The 23,232-nt window shown below is 36.9% G+C and overlaps 1 protein-coding gene across 1 annotated transcript; it reads right to left on the bottom strand.

The window, feature by feature from the left end:
- Positions 1 to 271: 271 nt before the first annotated feature.
- Positions 272 to 22,982, bottom strand: cfap65 (cilia and flagella associated protein 65). Its single transcript, XM_038287638.1, has 36 exons — positions 22,881 to 22,982; positions 22,590 to 22,663; positions 20,183 to 20,361; positions 19,999 to 20,101; positions 19,700 to 19,866; positions 19,234 to 19,442; positions 18,003 to 18,139; positions 17,691 to 17,916; positions 17,314 to 17,579; positions 17,108 to 17,236; positions 16,780 to 16,997; positions 16,516 to 16,669; positions 16,189 to 16,317; positions 15,817 to 16,068; positions 15,585 to 15,724; positions 15,362 to 15,446; positions 13,571 to 13,708; positions 13,260 to 13,416; positions 12,995 to 13,123; positions 12,692 to 12,905; positions 10,604 to 10,732; positions 10,362 to 10,443; positions 9,958 to 10,043; positions 9,731 to 9,797; positions 7,892 to 8,002; positions 7,560 to 7,751; positions 7,269 to 7,409; positions 6,262 to 6,405; positions 6,057 to 6,170; positions 3,924 to 4,058; positions 3,798 to 3,848; positions 3,468 to 3,688; positions 3,239 to 3,370; positions 2,816 to 3,157; positions 2,659 to 2,708; positions 272 to 1,118 (listed from the first exon to the last, which is right to left on the bottom strand). The coding sequence occupies exons 2-35, from the start codon at positions 22,659 to 22,661 to the stop codon at positions 2,678 to 2,680; spliced, it is 5,082 nt and encodes a 1,693-aa protein (XP_038143566.1). The 5' UTR covers positions 22,662 to 22,663; positions 22,881 to 22,982; the 3' UTR covers positions 272 to 1,118; positions 2,659 to 2,677.
- Positions 22,983 to 23,232: the final 250 nt, after the last annotated feature.

Genomic DNA, 23,232 nt, shown 5'->3' with positions numbered 1-23,232 from the left:
ATATTTGAATAGTTTAAAATGACATGTTAATGAGATGTTAACAATGTGAGATGTACCAAACCACAATAAACAACCATAAACCTGACTTTTACAGCTATTTCCTTTAGGGACAAAGACAAAATAGAGTTTAAATATAAGTTGGAAGGGAAAAGACACACTATTTGAACCTTTTAACAAATATGAAACTAGCACTTGTAGTCAGTCAAATACAGTCAGTTTTTATGCTGTTTGTAGAATTACTTTTATTTTGGGTATGTTTCTACCAGCTTTGTAGATCCTGACAGTTCTGCTTATTTTTCCTCACAGTTACAGAATGTAAGTTAGGTCAAATTGGATGTAAAGTGTTTGGAAGCACTTCAAGTCTGCCAAAGATTTCTATTGGGATTTGGTTCAAGACCAGGTGTTTCCTGAGTGCTATTTGAAGGATTCTGTTCGGCCCTCAACCACAATTTAAGAATGGTATCAATTTGATTTGCTAGAAGAAAATGGTGATGTATTTTTTTTGATCCAAGAATTTAAAAAAAGATCCAAAGGACAATCTTATCTCAATTGTGAATGTAAGGCACCGTAAAATGTATTTTTTATTAGAACACAATTTTTCTATACTTTATACAAAAATCCAGTGAGTTTCCCTTACAAACAGAAATGATAGTCTCTGTTTATTTAATTTTGCTAAATAAAGCAAGAGTGAACCATATCATGTTCTCACTGATTAAAGTACACAAAGAAAAATCAAGACGATAGTAAAAGTAAAAAGACATTTTATGCTTTCCATTTTTTTCTAACCAGATAACCCATTGATATATTTTTTTCATGTAATTTTTCTTTTTATAGAAAAGTGATTTACAGATCACTTTTCTTTAGAATTAGGACTAATTTGCTTCTTTCATTTAAATATTGTGCATTTGTGTTATCTTTAATCAGGTAAAAATTAACAATGAACAATATTTTTGGCTCCTGAAGCAATTAAATTAGCTTGCATCTCTGGCTCCTCATGGCAAGAAAAGAAATCTTGGGCACTTTGGGTATTCTCTTTGATCTCAACTATTTAATGGGTGTATAGAAGACCCTGAACTCAATTTTTTTGCAGCTCCCAACAGGCTTGCTCCTCCAGGATCCTGCACAGAAAAGCACATAGAGGTATTAGAGACATAGTGTTTCACATAAAGTTCAAAAATAATATATTTTGGTCATATTTAACTTGTTGAAAACTCAAAAAAAAATTTTTAATGTTTTTTTTTTCTTTCTACGGTGGTATACTTGCTAACAGTTTCTAAATCCCTGCTTTGTGTATTGCACAATTGCATCCACATATTCTGAGCTGTGGACCTCTGTTGATCCTCCAAAGCTTCTTTTTGCCTCTAAGTTCTTTTTGCATATTAGTGTTTATTGTATTGTGATAAAAACAAAAAAGTGCGAATGTTAAGAGCTCTTCATTTTAATTTGGGAAGAAAATCCCAGGCATTATTGGTGGACTTTTGGTGGAAACACCGTTAAAAAAGACATGAGGATGACATTTTTATAAGGATCTGATTAATTTACTAAAAAAAAAAATAACTCATTATTATTGTATCTCTGCCAGATGCAGTATCAGCACATTTAATTAATCTTAACTTGCTCAATGCTAAACTTTTTGTGCTGCAATCCTTAGCAATCATAGTGTCCTCATATAAGGGCACATGGTTCCATTTATTTAAATATTCTCAATGCAGTTAAACATAAAAAAATATTCTGATGCAATCTTCAAGAAAACACATGACAAAATTGTACTTGTAAATTTTTACAAATATTTACTTCTTTATATACCGTACATAAATCAAACAATACAAATATATTATGGAGACGCAGAAATGTTAAGATAAAATGTAATAATATGCATATATAGGCTATATAAATTCACTCGAATATATACATATAATCATTTTAATTGAGTGTATCTGTCCGTCTGTCTGTCTGTCTCTTGTCTGCCTACCTATCAGATGCTTATAAATCCTTTACATGAAATCCCTGAAAAGGGACTTTTTAGTGATTTTTAAATTCTTTTTTTGTTTTTCTTTCTTTTTTTGTTTTTATATTTGCAGCCTTTCTGCAGATGAAGGGATATGCCTTTGGCCCCTATCTTAAGAAGTATAGGCAAATTTTCTGTTAGCCTTTATAACCAGTTGAACACCTGAAGTAAATATCATAGTTGACATTAACTATCAATTTGTTCTGGATAAAAATGAAATAATATTGAAAATCTAATCACAAAATATAAACAATATGTTAATTTTACTAATGAAGCCCTGACGTTAACAGTCAGTTGATTTGAAACAAAAACAGCGCACAGTGCTGAGCTCACTTTTGCTGTTTTGGTTTAGATGATAAGGTTGAGTCTAATATTTATTATTTGTTTCTATGATTGAAACAATAAGATTGTGATAAATTGATCTCAAACAATATATTTCTATTGGCATTGCACACTATTTGTAAGTCACTTTCAATTTATGTTGTAAGACAAAATGACTATAAGTCTCTACTAAATGCACAAACAAATGTAAAAAAATTATATCTATCAAATTCCTGCAGTTAGATCAATTATTTGAATCATACTTTTTTGCAAAGCATATCTAGAAAACGGAAGTGGGATGTCAAAGAAAGCAATAGATGGATTTTGACCTGTTGGATGCTGGGTAGATTAGTCCTCTTCAGCCAAAGCCTGCCGGCTCCTAAAATAAGACAAAACATACAAAGTACATGTTGCAGCCATGAAATGAGAACCAGTATAAAAACTAGTAAATAATCAGATTTTTGTTGGACCAGTGATTGTACTCACCTCATCGAGCGCGGAGGTAGCATGATGCTGTGGGGGTGTGCTGTAAGGACCAGCTCTCCTCTCACAGCCTCCATCATTATGTTCTGCAGTGTGTTTAACAAAACACAGTCAGTTAAATCTGCAGGAACATGCAGAGACCCCGGAGGTGTCTGGCTTAGAGGAATTGCTTCTAAACATTCTGCTACTCTTGCTCCATCTACTGTTGAATTCATGAGAACAGAATGTTGAGGTGAAGATGGTAAAATGGAGGGCGGACATGTAGCAATGTGAGCCTGGTAGGGTGGAGGCTTGGAGGCTAAAGCCATCAGAAACTCTGCTAAAGCTGCATCATCAAGTAGATTTCTGCAATGTAAAAGAAAAATTAGTAACAACACATAAAAGGGAAGGATTTCTCTGACACTGAGCATTTTCTCTGCTTGTTACTTGTAAAGAGTAGTAAGTACATCCACCAAGATCTCTCTCCCAATGGGCGGTGATGATGAAAACAGCTCAGCAGGGAGGTTTTGGCTTGAAGAATCAAGTACGATACCCTGACTCCTGGTAAAGTGAGGGGATCTGCATAAAAAAAATAATCACAGAATTTTTAATAAGATGAAATGCAGATAGATTTCAGCAAAATGCTGTAATTCAGTGTAGGGGATTTTTTTTTTACCTGTGATGTTTCTTGTACTGGTCAGGAAAGTGTGTGAAGTAGTCCAGACAGTCATGGGAGTGGGCTGTCACACTCAGATGCAGCACAGCAGGTTCAGGAGGTTTGGGGCGCCTCCATACTTTCGCTGCTTCTCGCTGCAGCCGTTTCTCAGCTCTTGTTTGTTTGGGGTATAAAATTCCAGCTGTTTTGCTGCTGTTGCTGCCAGAGATAGGAGGAAGAGTCTGCAATGGAGCAGTAACAGAAAATAAAGGTTTTTTTTCTCTCAAAGAGTCATATTTCAACGCACTGTGTAAAAAGAAGTGTCTTTGTTAGACTGAGAATAAAGAGAACCTTGTATTTTTTAAGGGGTTTCTCTTTTCTTGCAGGAGGTGTGAGGGATATCTGTATAAAAAAAATCACAGCTTGTAAAGATTATGAAAAAGACTCCTTTTTTTACAAGACATATTTAAGTCAGACCTCATCAACTAAAACTCTTTGAAAGTCAGAGGCACGCTTGTCGGTGATTATGAATTCATCTTCCTGTCGTTTTTTTTCTGCTTCCCAGCGCTGCAACTCGTGGTGATACTGCACTAATGCAGCTTGTCGAGTAACCTGGATAAAGACAGAATGTTCCAGAAAACATGGGCAGAAATGATCAGTTTAAGTTAGTGGAAAACTCACATTCTATTTCTTACATCTGCAACAGTGGCTTGCAAAAAAGTAAATGGAAATTCTTAATCTTTTCACATTTTGTCAAATTAGAATAACAACTCCTTTAATTAATACTTTGTAAGAAACCATCTTTCTTAAGTTTGTCTTTCCCTCTACTGCTATTTACATTTGGAGACATCTGTATTTAAATTGTTCCAAAAAATAACATAGCTTATTTTAATATTTTAACTTTAGTTCATTTGATCTTGACATATCACAGGACTACAGTTATATAACCTAAACTCTGATGCAGACCATAAAATGATGAAATTTATGTTTAAGATCCACCCTTTGTAATCGAAATCAAACTAAATATTATCAATACTACTTCTTTTCAGACTTTGACTTGGCCATTTTAATTAATAAATAAGCTTTTACCTAAAAAAAACTATCGTAACACTGTCTGAGTGTTTAGTACCATCGACCTGCTGAAGGGTGAATTTCCACCCAGTTTTTAAAGGGGAACACCATTTGTTTTTACATTGGGCCCTTGATTTTACGTTTTCACATCATGTTCTACTCACCCATATTAGTTTTGTGTCATTTGGAGCCGCTCTAAAGATATTAGTTTTGTCATTTTCAATTCAGTTTATTTGTATAGCGCCAAATTCACAACACATGTCATCTCAAGGCACTTTACAGTTCAACCAGATCAAACAATCAAATTGATACAAAGTTTTCTATCTAAGGAAAACCAATTGATTACATTGACTCATTAATCCAAGTAACGTCTTCCTATGGGCAACGAGTTGAAGACACAAACTTAACTGTTCATAATTTATTCTTTATGGTAGCATTCATAACATGCAGGCGAAACACTGTCCCCCAGACATCCGCGGTTATATTTTTTATATTTATATATATTTTTTAAACGAAACGGAGTGTGTATGACGTCATCCGCTCGCGCCAGCTACCAATTATTCATCCTGTCCGCTGAACTGCTGCTAGTTTTACTCACATCCCTGGAAGATGTCTAGTGCTACTACCACAGATGATCTCGCTCTCGAAATGGAATTGAACAATTCAGATTAGCTAGCTGAATGAATAGAAGGGGGAGAGCGTAGCCGCCTGTGGCCCGGGCTGCCTGTCACAACTCCAGTCCGGCGCGCGGATGACGTACTACACACTCCGCTTTGTTTAAAAAAAATCTAAATCTAAAAAAATACCGCAGATATCTGGGGGACAGTGCTTCTATATGGTATGAATGCTGGAGTACCATATAGAATACATTATGAACAGTTTAGTTTGTGCCTTTAACTCGTTGCCCATATGAAGACGTTACTTGGATATAACAAAACCGAATATCTTCGGAACAGCTCCAAATGACACAAAGCCAATATGGGTGAGTAGAACATGATATAATAACGTAAAATCAAGGGGCCAGTGTAAAAAAAGAACGGTGTTCCCCTTTAAGGAGCCGGAAAATGATTGTCTTCGCTATATTTCCCGAAGATGGCATCTCCGCAACATTATGCAGCTCTCCATGAATAAATTTGGCTTGGTGATGCACGGTGTTGAGTTGCTCCTCATCACAGTGATTCCTTTTTCACCATGTTATGTTATATAGACAGTCATGTAGGTCTTTGTAGGTCTGGAGCTGTAACAAGCTGTATTATTTGTAAGAATTTGGATATCGTTTTCTAATCTTTATTTAACTGTCTGCACAACTTCACACATAACGCCAGACATCTCTGAAGAGATCCTTGGTCTTCATGCCATTATGTTCTCAAATCAACCTCTGACAAAAATAAAACAAGCTTTCAAACTCCACTTCTTTTACTCCATAATTTTACATTACTTAAGTGTTAATGTGTTGCATAAAATCCCAAAAGTACATTCAAGTTTGAGGTCATAACATGACAAACAGTTTGGATCGATTTTAGAGCAACAACTTTGTACCTGACATATGAGATCAAGCTGATCAACAGAAGGATAATGAGATACGTAAGTCAGGACGCAAAGAGCAAACTCTCCTGGACCAAGGCAGCCTCGCTCTGGCTGGATTTGCAACACCTGTATAAAACATAAGAGAAAATGAAGGTAGATTATAAAATAATGAGCCATGTAGTTGTTTGTTTAGGGATATATAATTGGTAGAACAAACTTGTTTATTGTGCTGTGTGGGAATTTCCCAGAGGTAGTGAAGAGTGTCTGCGTTGGACAAACTGGTGAGGAAGATGATTCTAGAAGACGTTGTGTAAACAGGGATATGACCCAAAACGACCGTGTCCTCAGACAAGAAAGCCACCTGCACAAACTCATGCAGTCAGAGGAGAATCTGGGAGACTTGGGTAAAGATTCACAGCCTTAACCATGTTTCAAAGAAAGTCGAATCTGCCAAGATCTTAATGTTACAGAATTTAAAGGAGAAGTTCGGTTTTTTACACTTTAAGCCCATTTTCTGTAGTGTCCAGGATGAAATTGAATGATCGACACCAAAAGTTTGACAATTGCTCCTGTCTCTGCTTTTTGGCTCATTTAGAATCCCCCCCTGGCTGCTTTAGAATGGCTTGCATAGAGCATGTCCGATAATGTCCTTAAAACAACCTTAAATGTTCTTTTTTTTAAATATGCTACTCACCGGGTCGTCAGCGCTGTTCAATGGCGTTCCAAAAAAAGTTTCGTAAAGAAAAAACGTTCCTGTAGTGTTTTATTTAGCATTTTGTAAATCCCATTGAGTTCTGTAGGAATAGTGAGTACACAGAGTGAAGCGAAAAGACTACAACTGTGTAAACAGGCCCCATTTCCGTTTCCGGTGGCAGCGGAATATTGACTACACTACAGGAACGTTTTTTCTTCACAAAACTTTTTTTGGAACATCATTGAACAGCGCTGACGACACGGTGAGTAGCATATTTTAAAAAAAGAACGTTTAAGGTTGTTTTAAGGACATTATCGGACATGCTCTATGAAAGCCATTCTAAAGCAGCCAGGGGTTGATTCTAAATGAGCCAAAAAGCAGAGACAGGAGCAATTGTCAAACTTTTGGTGTCGATCATTCGATTTCATCCTGGACACTACAGAAAATGGGCTTAAAGTGTAAAAAAACGAACTTCTCCTTTAAGTGAATGACCCGCTGAAGGTGGCAACTGTGCGTATAAATGCACTTACCTGTCCTGGGAATGGCATCTTCTGTACAAAGAGCTCCTTTTTATCATTGCATTGAACGAGGTTAGATGATGCATTAATCCCACATCCCTCAAACTTGATTACTTTTGAATCCCTACCCTGGATGTGGATAGGAACATCCATCTGTTCATGATACAAACAAAACAATTTAGGGACAAGCCTATGAAATCAATTGCCCAGTTATAGACTGCAGTGGAAGAAAATGACTATACAATGTGGTTTATTATCATCAATCTACACTGTGAACTCATATCACTCTGATTTCAGTCATACATGGTACATCTTAGCCTCCAGTGGAGAGAAGATCCATTCGAGGGTGGCTTTATTTCCAGGAGGAATGTCTCCTTGTGGACTGAGGCATCTCAATACTGGATGATTATAGTTATCCATCTGAAGCTGTGACAACACTGCTTGGTCCACTTCATAATGTACTGCCACTGCTCCACTATTGTACAATTCGTACATCTAAACACATTAAATGAAAGTGTGAGACTTTAATCAGAAACTTTTTGTCGATTGAGGCTTTTGTATTTTAGTAAATTTATTTGATTATTAATGTTAATATATATTTTATTTATTTATTTTTTTTATCAAAAAAGGCTTACCTGTTGTGGAGGGCTGGAGTCACCGATAGCTATAGACCTGAACGTATGGTTATTCGAAGCAAAGTGGATGTATGGTTCATTTTGGTCGACTGTTACTCCTTCAAATTTTAGCTGCAAACAGAAAAGTTTAAGCCTAGAACAGCAAATATCTTTTTTTAATCATTATTATTGTTTTGCAGAAAATTTTTTTGCTCTATTTGATATGCCTCAGAGGTTGGATTTGCAATTGGAAATAATGTAAAAGTCATGATTAACTATTGCTAACCTGCTATTGCAGGTTGGAGAAGAAGTTTTATTTCCCCCTCATACTCAGTGAACAGGCCCAATACTCTTAGCAAAAGCAACTGGTGACAATGTGACAATTTAGAACTTCTGAATTTAGGTTTGGAAAATATCTTATGGTAAGCCCCCTATGTCAGAATTTTAACATGGGATGTCAGAGGCCAACCCAGAGATGAAGGATTGAGAACTGAACTTTAAGGAGCACTTCCACTATGGGTTCCTAAGCATGTTCCCCTGACTGTTAGTCCAAAATTCTGAGTCCAAAATTACATGCATAAATCAAACGGAACAAAATTCTGTTCCATTTGATTTATGCATGTAAATAGCTTTATTACAATTCATGCAGAGAGTATTACAGATTATATGGAGACTGCAATGGGAAAGTAGAACAGCGGGAAAAAAAACAAGAAAAAGGAGAAAAGATAAAAGAAAGAGGAGATAAAAGGGGGACAATGATAATAAATATATAAAATATCAGGTTAAGGAAAATACATATATATTTTTTTGTTTTACAAAATTTACATACTGCATATTTAAAAGCCACATACTACTCCTTCAATTTATGTGTAAATCAGAAAAATATGAATAAATGGACCAGTAGTAGGGTATGTGAGAAGTATCTCCTTGGAAGAAAAAAAACAGCCAACAATATGCTGCTGCAGCATTTTCCTCGCCATATATTCCTTAGAAAAGGTGAATAATCAAAAGCCCTGGTTAGTTGCTAATGTTGGCATTAAACTTTTTAAAAGCCTGTTAATCGGCCAGCAATATAAATCAGGTGTAACGAAGCAGAGCAGCTTCTAGAACATGAAGGACAGTGTACCTGAAAGAACCACGACTGAGCTATAGCTCATATAAGGGAGGATGTACAAATATATTCTGAATTAACGAATAAAAACATCTCTTAAAAAGGTTTGGCAAGAGCATCTGGTTCTCCTTATGAGCTGGGGGATAATGAAAGAAAAAAAAATAATTGAGAGATGCATAACATCATCCCAACACAAATCTCTACCTTTAAATCATGGTTAATTTAAAAAGTACTGCCTCTTTTTTTTTTACAATAGTTTTTCAGAATGTCTACCAAATTTTGGACCAGGTTCCTGCAGTGGAAACGCAAGACGAAATACAACAACCCAAAAAAAATACTTCGGTTGCTGAAAATGCTCCTGCAGTGGATGCAACTTTATCAATTGAATTTTGGTCCATTTCTAAGGATAAAATGCCCGTCATAAAAGTTAAACAAGGGGTCTCACTGAATTCTGCTCATCTTATGATATAAATGGTATGTCCTACATCTGAAAGGAAGAGGAAATTTTCTACTTTAAACATATTGCAAGAGAAACACAATGTGATTTCACTGGATACATTTCATAGTTATGAAATTATGATCAATTACTTGTACCCTATACAAGTCTGTTCTTCTAGTACAAGTATTAAATGTCACTATTTTCTTACTGTAGTGAATTGCATTCCTTTAAAATTCTGATTTCTGAAGCCAATCAAACAGAGCTCAGAACTTCTACAGTATAAAATAAAGGTAAGTGTAAAACAACTCACCAGAATTTCACTGCCAAAATTGAGTTTGAACAACACAGAAAGTTGGTTAGTTCCAATGACGTCATGACTGTAAAGAAAAAGATGTAAATCTAGATTTTACCAAATTAGATGTTACGTTAGGTTATACATCTTATACTTAAAAGGTATAAGAGAATTTTTTTATTATGAGTTTTAAAGCTTAATAATAGTTGTAAACAGGTCGTAATGGGAACCTGTGCATCCCTGACCTATAGGTGAAGCGTACTGCCTTCTTCTGGCCAGGAAGCAAAGTTCCAGAACGAGGGGACACTCGAAAGAGTTGTTTGTCTGAAATCTGAAAATAAACAATACATTTATAAAATGAAGATCTGATTTAATATTGTTTTTTATGCTTTTATTATTCCTCTTATGTTTAATTAACCCAAATTTATTTCTAAATATAATAAATCCAATAAGCACTTGTGTACTGATCATTTAAAATGATCACAGGATTTTGGAATTACCTTTTTTTTTTTTTTATAATGATATACTTTGACTTATAATCTTCTTTGGTGAATGCATTAAAAAAACTAACTTCTTGTTTGGATAAAACACTAGCTCCAAATCCACCATGGGTATGAATAATAACACGTGTATAACCATATGGTACCACCTTCACAGGGAGCAGGTCTGTGTAATCTGCTAAGGCCCAGTCCTCCAGCTCCATCTGTTGGTCCTCTGGAAATATGAATGTCCTATATGATTGAACACAAGTATAAAATAAATGATTCATTCATTCATAGATAAAGAATATCAGTGCAATTGTTTAAAACTTATTTTCTTTTTAACGATTTTTCATCTCACATATACACTGCATAATCTAACGGTGTTTTCTGCAGTTTTTTGTGCACATACCATTCTGCAGGGATAGAGCCAGGGTTAACAAACATCAACATGAAATCTGAGGGATCTGAATTCAGAGGAGCAGCACCAAAATTGAAATCCAACATCACTTCACTAAAGATCGATGGACTGTTGTCCAGACTGTAAAAGGAAGGAAAGGAGAAGATAAAGCACATATTGAAACCTGACAGTTAAAGGCACACTATGCAACATTTTTCAGTTAATGAATGTGTTCCATAACGTTTTTGTCATGATCGGTTCTCTAATGGAGACCCAAAGATGCAGAACACCACTGACGGACACAGGATGAAAAGTTTAACAAGTTTATTTGCACAAGCACATAATATGCAGATGACTGGTTTGGGCCTGGAATCTGGTTTCACCGGAGTCTGCGTGAGAGACAACACAGTTAAGGACTGTTGACGGGGTTTTGGTTTCCAATGGTGCTCTGATAGTACCTTGAGGGTTTCTGGAGAAGGATGTGTTAGCAGAGTCCGTTAGCTGCTTCAGCGTCTCACGTCTTATTAGAACAGACCTTGGCTTGGGTTTCCTAGCTCTTGCCCAGAGCTGCTTAGAGGTTGACTGAGAATCTTCAGGGTTTGGCTCAGAGGGTCGGCTCGGCAGGTTAGCTCTTCCAGAGCTTTCACGGAGGAAGCACGAGTCACCTAGAGGCACAGAGACAAACGTTAGAATCTGACTCGGGATTAAGGACATGGAAAAATCACTGAGATCAAGGCTTTAGCGCTGACCAACTGGAACAACACTGCGGCGTTGAGGTAAGGTCTGAAGGCAGCTTAAGTAGTGGATCCTCTGATGGTCTTGATGAGCTGCACCTGTGCAGGAGGCTCCCTCAGAGGATCCACGGCGGACTCTGCTGGAGAAAAATGGTATTTTCTCCAGCTCCCAACAGTTTTGGATGATTAAATGAGTCATTTCAGGTTGAACAAAGGTATTCTCGGCCGTCCTGGTGGTCTGTGGGGGAAATACTGCACTTGCAATTGCAGGAGCACCGACCCGCACCCACAGGCTCAGAAGTCTCGCGAGAGTCAGTCTTGCTTTACGGCGAGAACTGCTACACGCCCCCAGTTAAAAGCATTCTCGTTGCTAGCACAGTGGCGATCTTTGTGCAGTTATGCTACGTTCACATCGAACGCAGCAAAATCGCGTCTGCTGCTTCATTTTTGCTGCTTGCACCAGTTAGTTCTGACGCGCGGCTGAAGCAGCTTTGCTGCTCTGGCTGCGCGGTGCAAAAGTGTGTATGACGCGCGTTGGGCGGAGATTCACTATCCTTTCTCTGCCTTGCAGCTATATTTGCTTTGATCAGTGGGAATAAAGTAGTTTTAATATGTGTTTAAGTGAGAAAATACACCTGAAAACGTAATCAGTGCCGTCAGTTCATTCACATTATTATCCTGCCTTCAATATTTTTTCTGTCTGAGCCGCTCAGACCCCCACATACCAGCGGTGCGCCTAGGAATCCCTTCATCAGCATCCTCTGGCCGGGTCACCTCCTGCTCACTGCGGCAGCTGGTAGGTGTTTTTCATCTAAATAATCCAAACTGCATATTCTGCCGGCAGATTTCTGCATTTTAAGTTAATTTAGGCGTCAATAAACTGTTTAAGAGGAGTGATCATAGCCTCTGATCATCAGCGCTGTGTCTCTCTCCCTGCGTCAGATGATTAAACGCGCCCGACGCACTGCTTCAGCTGCTCAGACGCGCTGCGCCTGCTGCTCAAAACGCGCCGCGGGACCTTTTGCTGTGCCTTGACGCGCATCAACCATTGACTTTGCATGTAAACTCGCTGCTTCTGTCGCGCCAGCTGCGTCCAGTGTGCTCAAAAAAAAAAAAAAAGCTCAAAACAACCGCGCCTGGATTGACGGAGAAACCGGGAGAACAGCTGTGCATATTTACGACAGTGCACTTTTACTTTCGCCCTCTGGGGGGAGCTTCGCTGGAAAATCAACACCGGTTGCATAGTGTACCTTTAAGAGAATAGTTCTTCCTAAAGAAGGAAGTAAACTGTGGATTTTTTTTTCATGTCTAATACAAACTCTATTTTTTTGTAAACCTACTATCACTAAAATAGAGAACAACTAACCTGTGTCTGGTGGGTATTTTGTAAGAAACCTCTGCAGGGGAGGGCATGGAAAGCAGGTGCTCATTAAGGTTGTCTAATGAGAAGAGTTTCCACAAATATTGCTTAGAGAGCCTGGCCATGCTGCCGCTGCTACATGCATCCATCACCTGTAAGGTGGGGTACACCCCCTTAGCTCGCACTTCACACAGATTCTGAGGACGGCTTAAACTAGAGCCTGGGAAAAAAATGCAAACAGAGTGAAACATATGTAGAATAAACAATGGGGTTATAATGTATTACTGTCTGATGATATCATCTGTTTACCAGAGGCATTTACAATCTGGTAGCTGATGGCCCAGAAGTACTGGGCTTTTGTGCAAAGTCTGAGAGTGGATTGGAGAAAAAAAGTAGAATGTGAAGCAATTGTTCCCGTTTCACAGTCTAGTTGCAGTGCTTAAAGAGGCAGGAAAAACAGGATTAGTTTAAAAGTAAGCAAACAACCCAAATACCACATATGCTAGCAAAATGGAAAGAACTAAAGAAGATCAAATATGCAAATTAAAACTCTCATAAAGAAAGCCCTGATTACCACTGTTATCTTCAAAGTTAGGAAGATGTTCTCTTAGCATCTGCTGAACAGAGAGACGGAAATAAATTGGGCAGGGGCTTTTATTCACTATAGGAATGTCAACTAAGTGACAGCTTCCAACTAAAATCTCTCCCACATCCAGGACTTCTTTTACTGCCTGTGAAGTAAAAAAAAAAAAACAAAAAAAAAACATGCAGGAGTAGTTTGATGAATTTTCTTTCAATTGCTTTTTTTACTCTATGGCTGTATGGTAGAATAAAGAAAATATCTAACAATGCACATACTGTAAAAAAACACAAAGAGATTTCCACCTCAATGGAGACAGCTGAGGCCTTCCCAATCAGTTCTAGGGTTAGGTGCATCTTGTCAGACTCATTGCTCCAGAAGCTGAGTGTTGGTTTCAATGTGTATGTTTTCTTTGCCACAGGACTGAAGGACCACATCTGCACCTGTGAAAAATGCAAACTTCAAAGCAGACTACCCGAAACAACACAATGAGTCACAAACTTATGCTAAAGATATGCTAAGTATTTATACCCTTTCAACTTCATGTTTCGTCTTTTCACTTTTCTTAATTGGGTTTTTACAGGAAAATAAAAAAACAACACATTCATTTTCAGTTAAATTAAAGTTGAGTTTATTTGCCAAGTTCCAACAAATATGGTCTTGCAGCAATTTTACAAAAAAAAAAAATTTAGTGTAATGTGCATAAGATAGGAATCAGAAGTGCTCTCCACAAATTTGTTTTTTGTGTAGCATTGGCTGAAAAAACAAGAAGTCCAATTAACAGTTTATTAAAGGAATTATAGGTGATATGAAAATATGTGGAAGAAATCAATCTTGTAATAAAAGACAAAAAGTAAACTTTTTCGCCTTCATGTGAATGTACTATATGTTGGAAAACTAACTTTCCAGCACATATTTTCCAGAACCCACCAGCTCCATAATGAGCCATAGTGGTGGCAGCATCATGCTTCAGGAAAAGTTCTTAAGTTGAGGAGAAGATGTATAGAGTTAAATTCAGGGCAACCCTGAAAACAAACTATAAGAGTAAGGGTGATGAAAGTGTGGTTATACAGCCTTTTAAGGCCCCTTGACTAATTTCTGACCACAATTTAAGAATGGTACATATTTCATCCCCCATTTTGTTAATATAGATAACATATTTTAATTAAGAAAAAAAATATTATTTTTAACCAGATATACTTTATGTTTTGGATATATAATATTTCAAATATCCTTCTTTCTCAAAATAACTGCTGTATTAATTTCACAAACGTAGTACTGTAGTTTATTGTTTAGCAGATTAAAGAACATGTAGGCTTGTCTAAAAGACTTGACTTTGACTTGATGATTTTGACTTATGTGGCTCAAATTAGAACACGGATGTGTTTGAAGCTATGTACACAAGGCTTGAGCTTGGGACAGAGGTTCATCTTTCTGATGGGCAACAACCTTAGATGTTAAAACAAAGCTGAACCCCAGTCAGTTTCGGCAGATGGCCGCTCACACTGAGCCTGGTTCTGCTGGAGGTTTCTTCCGGTTAAAAGGGAGTTTTTTTTACTCTCCACTGTTGCTACAAGCATGCTGGGTGCGAGGGATTGCTTTTGAGTCAATAAGTCTATGCAATCAGCTGGTTTTCCTAAGATAGAAAACTTTGAACCAATCTGACTGTATGATCTGATTGAATTGTCTCTGTAAAGTGCCTTGAGATGACATGTGTTGTGAATTGGTTCTACAAAAATAAACTGAATTAAAATTTTATATTTTAGATAAGAAACCCTCCGTGTTTCATAATATGCATTAAAATACAGAAATTATTTTACTGGAAATATGTGGGATAATTTAAAAATTATATTTTCTTTGCAAAATATTTTGCTAAGGAAAGGGGAAAAAAATTACCTGTAGATACAGAAAGCTGGTAGGCCACACCATCAAAGGTTTACAGTTGATTTATAGATAATAAACATAAAAGCATGTATAATCTACATTTACCTATAATTACAAGGCCAGGCAATGTTTAAGGGGTCTGATTACTTTTGCAATGTATTAAAACTAAATATACAGGATGTGGAATCTTCTGCAATACTGTAATCTCTCACCAAGCTCTCGTTGGGATGCAGTTCACCAGCATCTGGTTCGACAGAGATAAGCTGCTGTTCTGCCTCTGAAATGCACCACTGGAACCTGTCATGAAGAACATTCACAGAAAGCCAGATGTAATGTTACTGATGCTAAGATAATTCCAAAGCATAATCACAATACAGGAAAGTATCTGAAAACCAGGAGAAGAATGAGAACATGAAGATAAATCAATCCACTGACTTGATGGGCAAACAGCTTAGGTTCCTGATGGAATGGGGGTGCTGGGTTCTACAGCCAGCAGCTGTTGGGTGGAAATATAAAGTGTTGCCACTTTCCAAAGACACATTTGGCTTTTCTAAAACACTCACAACGTTCAGTTCCTAAGATGGATGAAGAGTTTACATAAGGTCAAATTTCTGAGATCATTGTGAATATGTTTTACCTCGTCTTGCGTTATTGTGTAGTATGAAACCTTTTTGACTTTAGCTGCATTGAGCTGCAGTGGAATGTTGTAGCCCTGCTTGGGACTGTCCTCTGTGGGGACTGTCCTGATGGTGATGATCTGGTGTTTTTCTGGTGGGATCAAACCACAGGCTGGAAAGATTTGCACAGATTTTGGCAAGGCATTGTTTGATGTGTGGTCCAGGCAAAACGTGAGAGGCTGATCTCCGTTATTCTGCAGCAGCACAGTCCGGCAGGAAATGACTTTCAGAGGAGGAAACACCTAAAATGATAAAAATGATAATGGTTAATAAATAAATAATCCTAAGGAGGCATTACAGATTACATTTTTACTTAAGTAGTATCTGATTAAAGCTTTACGATATCTGTTTAGGTAAATTACCACTTGATGAGGTTTCAAAATGCAGCATGGGGTGAAACGCTCTTTTTCTGGCTGAAAAGAGTGGCCGATTACTCTGACAGTCATGCACCGAGGCAGACATGGAACATGTTGTCCAGCATTAGGATCTTTCTGTGATATCAAGAGAAGTAGAGCTGTATTATTACATTTGTGAGTTTAGGGGTAGTTTGGTTTTAAAACAAACAAACAAACAAACAAACAAACAAACAAAAAAGACTAAGAAAAATTGAAGCACCTAAATTTCAGGAGTCAAACTGTATTGGTGTGATTTATAGAATACATCCATTACTTTGGAGTATGTAATACTACCTTGTATACAAAGCACTCAAGCTCTCCTCCATGCAGGGTATTGATCTGCTTTGGTTCATATGTCACACACACAGTGGTCGACTTTAGTGGAGCCAACTCAAAAAATGAAGGAGCAACACAAAAAGGGGAGTCTTGGATAACCGTCCACACCAGGCTTGAAAGGAATGAAAAGCATTGTGTTTATACTGAACATGTTAACATTTCACCCAGAAACACATGATCCTCCCACTTTAGCTAACAAAAGTCCCTGAGAAGTTGACGTACCAGAGTTTTGTTTTTGATCGGTTTGTAACAGACACAAACCGCGAGATATCAGATGAAGAAGAAAAAGAGGATGTTGTTTTGTGGTTGAACAGCAGTTCGCTTGGTTCAATGGTTACAAATGGAAGGGATGGAGAGGAGAGAGGATCCATATGTTCCAGACTGATTTTATTATCATTATCTGTGGGTGTGTCCAAAATGACAGAAGCGGTATCTAGATCCTAATAAAAAAATGGAACAATTTCAAATTTAGGAGTTATATAGACAAACACTGCATCATGTTTTCAAAAAGTTAACATTTATATGTGATAAGGCTTGTGAGTAATGGCACCCCCTGTCGGTTCAGCTTTGTATTATGAAGTTTCTGCTGATCACAGACAGACTCTGATGAGTTCTTTAATATTGCTGGCTGCTGAGGCTCTGAATGACATGTTCCCATCAAGTCCAGAAACAGAGGCTTCTGAGGGTATGATCAGAAACACATTTAGAAAGATATAACATTCTCTTGGATTTTGCAAGTATTTCTCTTTTTTTGACCTTGTGGAGTATGAGACAGGCCACTTTTCTTTGGTGTGCTATAGGGTGTGTGGGTTTGTAGAGGACCTTGACTTTGATATGGCCATGTGGGTTCAGAGTGCCACTTGCTGGTAAAACAGTAAAAACACTGTTCTTACAATCTATGTCCCATTGATAGATGGCCTGAGCAGGGGAAGAGTTCAGCAGCTCCACTGTTTTTACTGCTGATCCTTTTTCCTCAACATACCCAAAGTCAACCACAGATGAGGACAAACAAACGTTGGGGCCTTAAAGCAAGAACATAATTTCTGATATTAAGGAAACACTTTTTAATCCTTGCTTGATTTTTTTAAGAAAACAAATACCAGTTTGTTTTTCTTTAGGCATATTACTCTTACCTACACTCTTCCCTGTGAGTTTGACCCTTGGTTTGTTGAGTGCCCCTTTGCAATTCAGACACAAATACTCCACAGAGACTATGTCAACCATAGCAGGGGAATAAGTGACAGTAACTTTGAGCGATTCACCCGGCGCCATTTTGCCACTGGTGATGTTCCAGCTGAAGTCGGGTTCAAACATTTCTGACCCCCCAGATAGCCGTGAGAGAGAAAAACACACATTTACCTAACCAAAAAGAAAGAACAGGAAAAAGATGAGAACATCCAAATTTTGAAATTTAGCTTGTTTATGCATGCAGAGTGACTTCTTACAGGAGAAGGATTGGAGATTTGAAGGTTTTTACTCAAACTCTGGCCAATAGCCACAGACCCAAAGTGTAACTCGGGTTCAACTTGGCTTTTTTTATCTTTGATACTGGGATTATGTAATTGAAGATATGGATATTTGCCTGCAGATGAACAAAAATAAAAAACATTTAATTTCACAGCAAAAAATGGAAATCTAAATAAGCCATCTTTGCTCAAATTAAGTGCATTTTTTTGTATTGAGGATGTAAGTGAGACACTTTGCCAATGGAACGGGCAAGACAATTTACATTTAAAATAAGAAAACAACAATTGCTTTGTCTAATTTCAAGTGTATATTATCTAATTAACTTATTTTAGGATTAAAAATACTCATTCCATTGGCAGATCATATTATTTACCTGCTCAAATTAAGGGTAATGCACTTAATTTAAGACATTGTTTACTTATTTCTAGATATTTTTTTTGCAGTGTTCAAATAAAATGAGAAATGTTAAAATACTTGTAAAATCTGTAATAGTATTTAATTTTGGAGATTAATTTCGGTCAGAAGTGTACATAACTGTGTTTTGTTTAAGCATCAAACATACTAGTACATACCCTCTTTAATGTGCCTTAGCTGGTTGTACCCAACCACTCACCCTTTTATAGACATAATCTGAAATGGTAGAGCACTTTTAAATCTATTGGTTTCTTGGCATAAAATAAGTTTAAACATTAGAATAGGTGAGAGGACAGAGCCATTCCTGAAGCTTTATGTCATTCCGCTTTATCTATTTTAGAAGCAGTCTGTCATATGTTTTGCATAATCTTCCTATGCTGCACGTATATTTTGCCTATGGGTTTTTGACACCTGGAGTTGGTTGCTTGGTCCATAACACTTGATGAGTTTTTTAGGGGTTTTATTGGGGGTATGGTTAATCTAAATGCAGAAAACACAGAGAACTTAATCATATCAGGTTTTCATCAACATATTTCAGCATAGCAGAAAAATATACTGAAAGTTGTTGCCGCTGTGCTGAAATTAGGCCAAACGCTCATTTTTTATAAATAACTTCTGCTAAAACTGCGTCTTTTAAACAGATGAAACTCATTCTTTGAACATTTATGTAAGAAACCTGCCTGTTTGAGGACTCTGAGTCATATAATACTCGAAGTGCAACCATAATAACTCAGATACTTTGGTTAACTTCTGTTATTCTACTTCCTTCTACTTCTTGTCTAGTCTTAGGAATACCTATGCCCTGTAGAAGCACAGTGCAGAAGCTATCCACTTTTTCCCCATCTTCTCCAAATCTGCAGTGTGCCTGCTGCTGGAAAACCTTTGCCTCCAGCGGTTGAAAGTCCACGAAGATGAGGCACTCCTCACCAGGTTTTAACAAGCCATTTTCTGGAGTGAGCTTAAAGGGAGCCCAACAGTCCCATTTGAAATACAGCACAACTTTACTGGAAGAGAAAATGAAGACATCAGGAGTTTTTTTGTAATGTTCAGGAAAAGTTCAGTCAGACTTTTGCACTTGTTGACAGGTATGGTGGTTCACTGTTCATGAGGAAGGTACTTTAGTTTGTCTACGACAGATTTTTTTTAAAATTATTATTTGTTAAACAAAAATTATAGATCAATTTATCATTTCTATACTGGGGGGGGAATGTATAATTACAAGCATAACTGTATGACCATAAATCAATAAAGTCAAAGTTACCTGGCATTTTTTAGTGGGAACCTGGTTTTTGTGGCATGCTGAACTGCACAGTGGGGGAGCATCACAGTTTCGGGCACCTTCAGCTCAAAATGTGGAGGCACAGCATGGAGGTGTATTTGAAAGCTTCCCTCTTTAGCTTGAAACTGAATTCTGTCTTTATACTCACACTGTCCGTCGCAATCAGGCAAAGACAAAAACAGCTGAGTGACAAGAAACAAACTAGCGACAAAAAGCTATACAATCAATGAATGATTTTGTCACACTAAGGTGGTGTTGAATGTAACCGTGTGTTACAATACCCTTTGAAGAGGTCTAAAGGTGACTGGTAAGGAGAAGGAAGTTCCGGGGCTTAGAACAGCAATTTCAGGATTTATGATTGAGAAAAAATGGGATGCTGGAGCTCTGTGAAAAAAAAAAAGGGAGGCTTTGTTGTCCTCTTAATCTTACAGCACATTGGAAGCTGTGCTTGTGAGTTTGCATTACCTTATGCGCAGTTTCTGTAGTTTGTTACAAATATTTCTTAACACCATTGTCTTAGTGTACTCTTTTCCGACAACCCAATCCTCCCATAACAGCTCTGGTCTGGTTTCCAAACCAAAGAAGGACTTTTTGGTGCCAGAAAATTTTCTTCTATAGTGTTTTCTGTCTGAGAGATGTGGTTCCTGTAAAGGAGGTTGTTGCATAGTATGCAAATTTGGAAAATAACAAGAATTAATACCTACATCTGAGTAAAATGAAACTATCAAATAAAAGATTAATTAGCTGCTATCAATTCACTTTATTTGTATAGTCTATAAGCTTTGAACATTTACAAAAGGACTGTTTCATCCACCATATAAAAATGGAGAGAGTATGGCTTGACCCACCAAGACATGGTCCTCTAATTAAAGTAACAGGTGGGTAGGTGGAGTTTGATCACAGAAACAACCAATTGGTCAATAGTAACTCTATGGAAGCTGCAGAGACTAATGTTTCAGTAGCGGTCACAGCAAACATGTTTAAAAAGGTTGCTCTAATCGGGTTGAACCATTATTTAACTGTTTTTGCCTCCCTGCAAAATGCTATTTGCTTTTTGGAAAACTGAAATTTCATGATAAAACTGATGGAAGTGGCATGCTATGGGAATGCTCATTCTCAAAATGTACAGTATAGCTGTGTCAGAGTTGGGATAAGGATACAGGGCAATCGAAGCAGAAATATCTATTAAAGAATGCAAAATACAGGAGGCTGTGCAGAAGTGAGCCTCATACAATCTGAATAAGCTTAAACTAATTTGGAAATTAGAATGAGAGTCACTATATATGAAAATAGGATGTAAACATACCCCTATGTACTCGCAGTCAAAGATGGTGCTGCACAATATTTACTGTCTGATTAATGCACACTAAAATGTCTTTTTTTTTAAAGCCTCTATAAAAAAAACATGTAGCAAGTCATTTTCATCTACTGTACAACTGCGTGCTAGTTATAAGCATATCAAAACACTTGTGAATATGATAATGTTTCAGAATTTTTTTTCCAGGTTTTACATGATTTTTTTTTTTTTTTATTCTATTTAAATCAAATTTGTTCTGTGAGTAAAAACAGCTTTTACAGCAGTGCTATGGGGATTTTCTTTAACCCTTTATAGGGCAAGTTAGCATTTTTGATCACTGGAATACCCCTTACAAATGGAGTCCCACCTGTCCCACAGTGCAGTCTAGAAGCACAAGATCTATATCCAGACATTCAGCAAAGATCCTGCTACATGGCTGTACATCATTTTTTGGCATTTGACCAATTAGATGAGCCCTTGTATGATTTATTACCTACAGTAAATTAATTTGGAAAAAAAAAACGAATTGAAAAGTTAAAAAGTAATGTTAAAAAGTTAATAACCCTAGTTAGCAATTATATTTAGGTTTATAAACTAAAAAATGTAAGTGCCAGTATCAGCATTAATGCCTCTGTTATCTTGTACCAAAAAAAATGTGTTTCTTTGACTCTCAGAATGCTTTTCACATGGACGGTTTTAGACAGGAGCCAACGGAGGCCAGTGCCCCTGTATATCATGTCCTGGTTATGTTATGGCCCCTGTTCTGAAGAAATAATACTCAAAGAAATTCTAATGATGATATGAGCTTGAACAAACATGGTTACTGATAGGTCCTTTGGATCAATTTAATTCTTTACAAATTCTGTTTTACTAATTATTTAAACAATAAGGTGATAGCTTCAGTGGTATTGAGATAGGATTCCCCCCCCAAAAAATATAAAAAAAAAAACTCTAATTTTCTACAGCTGAATTGATCAGTTTTTCCTGAGTTCTAATTCAGATATTATAGAAAACAGTGATTTTAACTTAAATTAAGTCAAAAAATATGTAATATTCCTAAATTATGAATGTATATTGACCTAATAAGACATAGAATTTCAATTAAACCTAATTGAATAGAAATTTCACTTCATCCAGCTATCTTAATATATTTGAATCCCTTGTCCCGTTTTTTATTTCATGCTTTTCTGGGCCCCCATTGAAACACACAGGCCCCCTCCTGGCCCCCTGGTCCATTTTTGTCTAGAACCACCACTGGTTTTTCATCAATTTCTTATACAAACAATTTATTATTTTTCTTATAATGTTCGGGCAATTTGGCATTTCTTGCTATTACATTGAGATTAATTATTTCCACCAAAACATCCATATTTTTGTAATGTTACAAAGTTAATAAGGTTTTGTCCTGATTCCCCAAAAAAAAAAAAAAATATATATATATATTGGCTTGAAATGTTGATTTTTAAAGTATTTCACTGAATGACTTATAAAGGGTTAAGTCATTAATGTAATGTTCTTTTTCTTTCAACTGTTTCTGTGAGGATAGTGTACTCTTCAGGCTGGTTTTGACTTTACTTTGGCTTCCGTCCCTTTGCTGAGCAGCTTCCCTGGAGCGATGGAGCCATGACTGCGGGCTTCAGCTAACATCGCTGTGGATAGAAATAAATACACAAACAGGGCTGTGGGGATTAAAATGATATTCATGTTAAGTTTTTTTTTTTTTTTTTGTGGTTAATTAAGTAACTCCAGAAACTCTGTTTTTGCATTTGCACCGTTACAGTACAACAACAATTCAAAAAGCTCTGAAGCTGACCAGGTCCGTGTATAATCTTTAAACCTGCTGAAACAACGACGCTTCGACCTTACCTGATAATGAAGTATTTACAATGTGCCAAAAGTCCGACTTCAGCGTTAAAAAACGTCTAAGAGCACGATTAATCCAACAGTACTGCCGTCTCCATGACAACGTATAAACGTAACGTTTGAAGAAATTACGGTGTCCTCTGAGGGACATCTTGCGATACTGATTTAATCAACTTTTTTTTTTTTTTATGAAGGGCTAGTTCACCTACAAAATACAGTCTACATTCTAAACAAAAAGTATTAAACTAAAAATATGCACATCCACTGAGTTTACACTTGTTTATGCTATAGTGAAAACTTACCATACACTTGTGACTAACTCCAGTATATTTATCATTGTACATATGAGCAGAAA

This window comes from Cyprinodon tularosa, unplaced genomic scaffold (assembly GCF_016077235.1).
Source record: "Cyprinodon tularosa strain WSP-4 unplaced genomic scaffold, ASM1607723v1 ctg242, whole genome shotgun sequence".
Taxonomy (NCBI): Eukaryota; Metazoa; Chordata; class Actinopteri; order Cyprinodontiformes; family Cyprinodontidae; genus Cyprinodon; species Cyprinodon tularosa.
The sequence above is the reverse complement of the archived record's forward strand: the minus strand, read 5'-3'. Positions and strand labels throughout refer to the sequence as shown.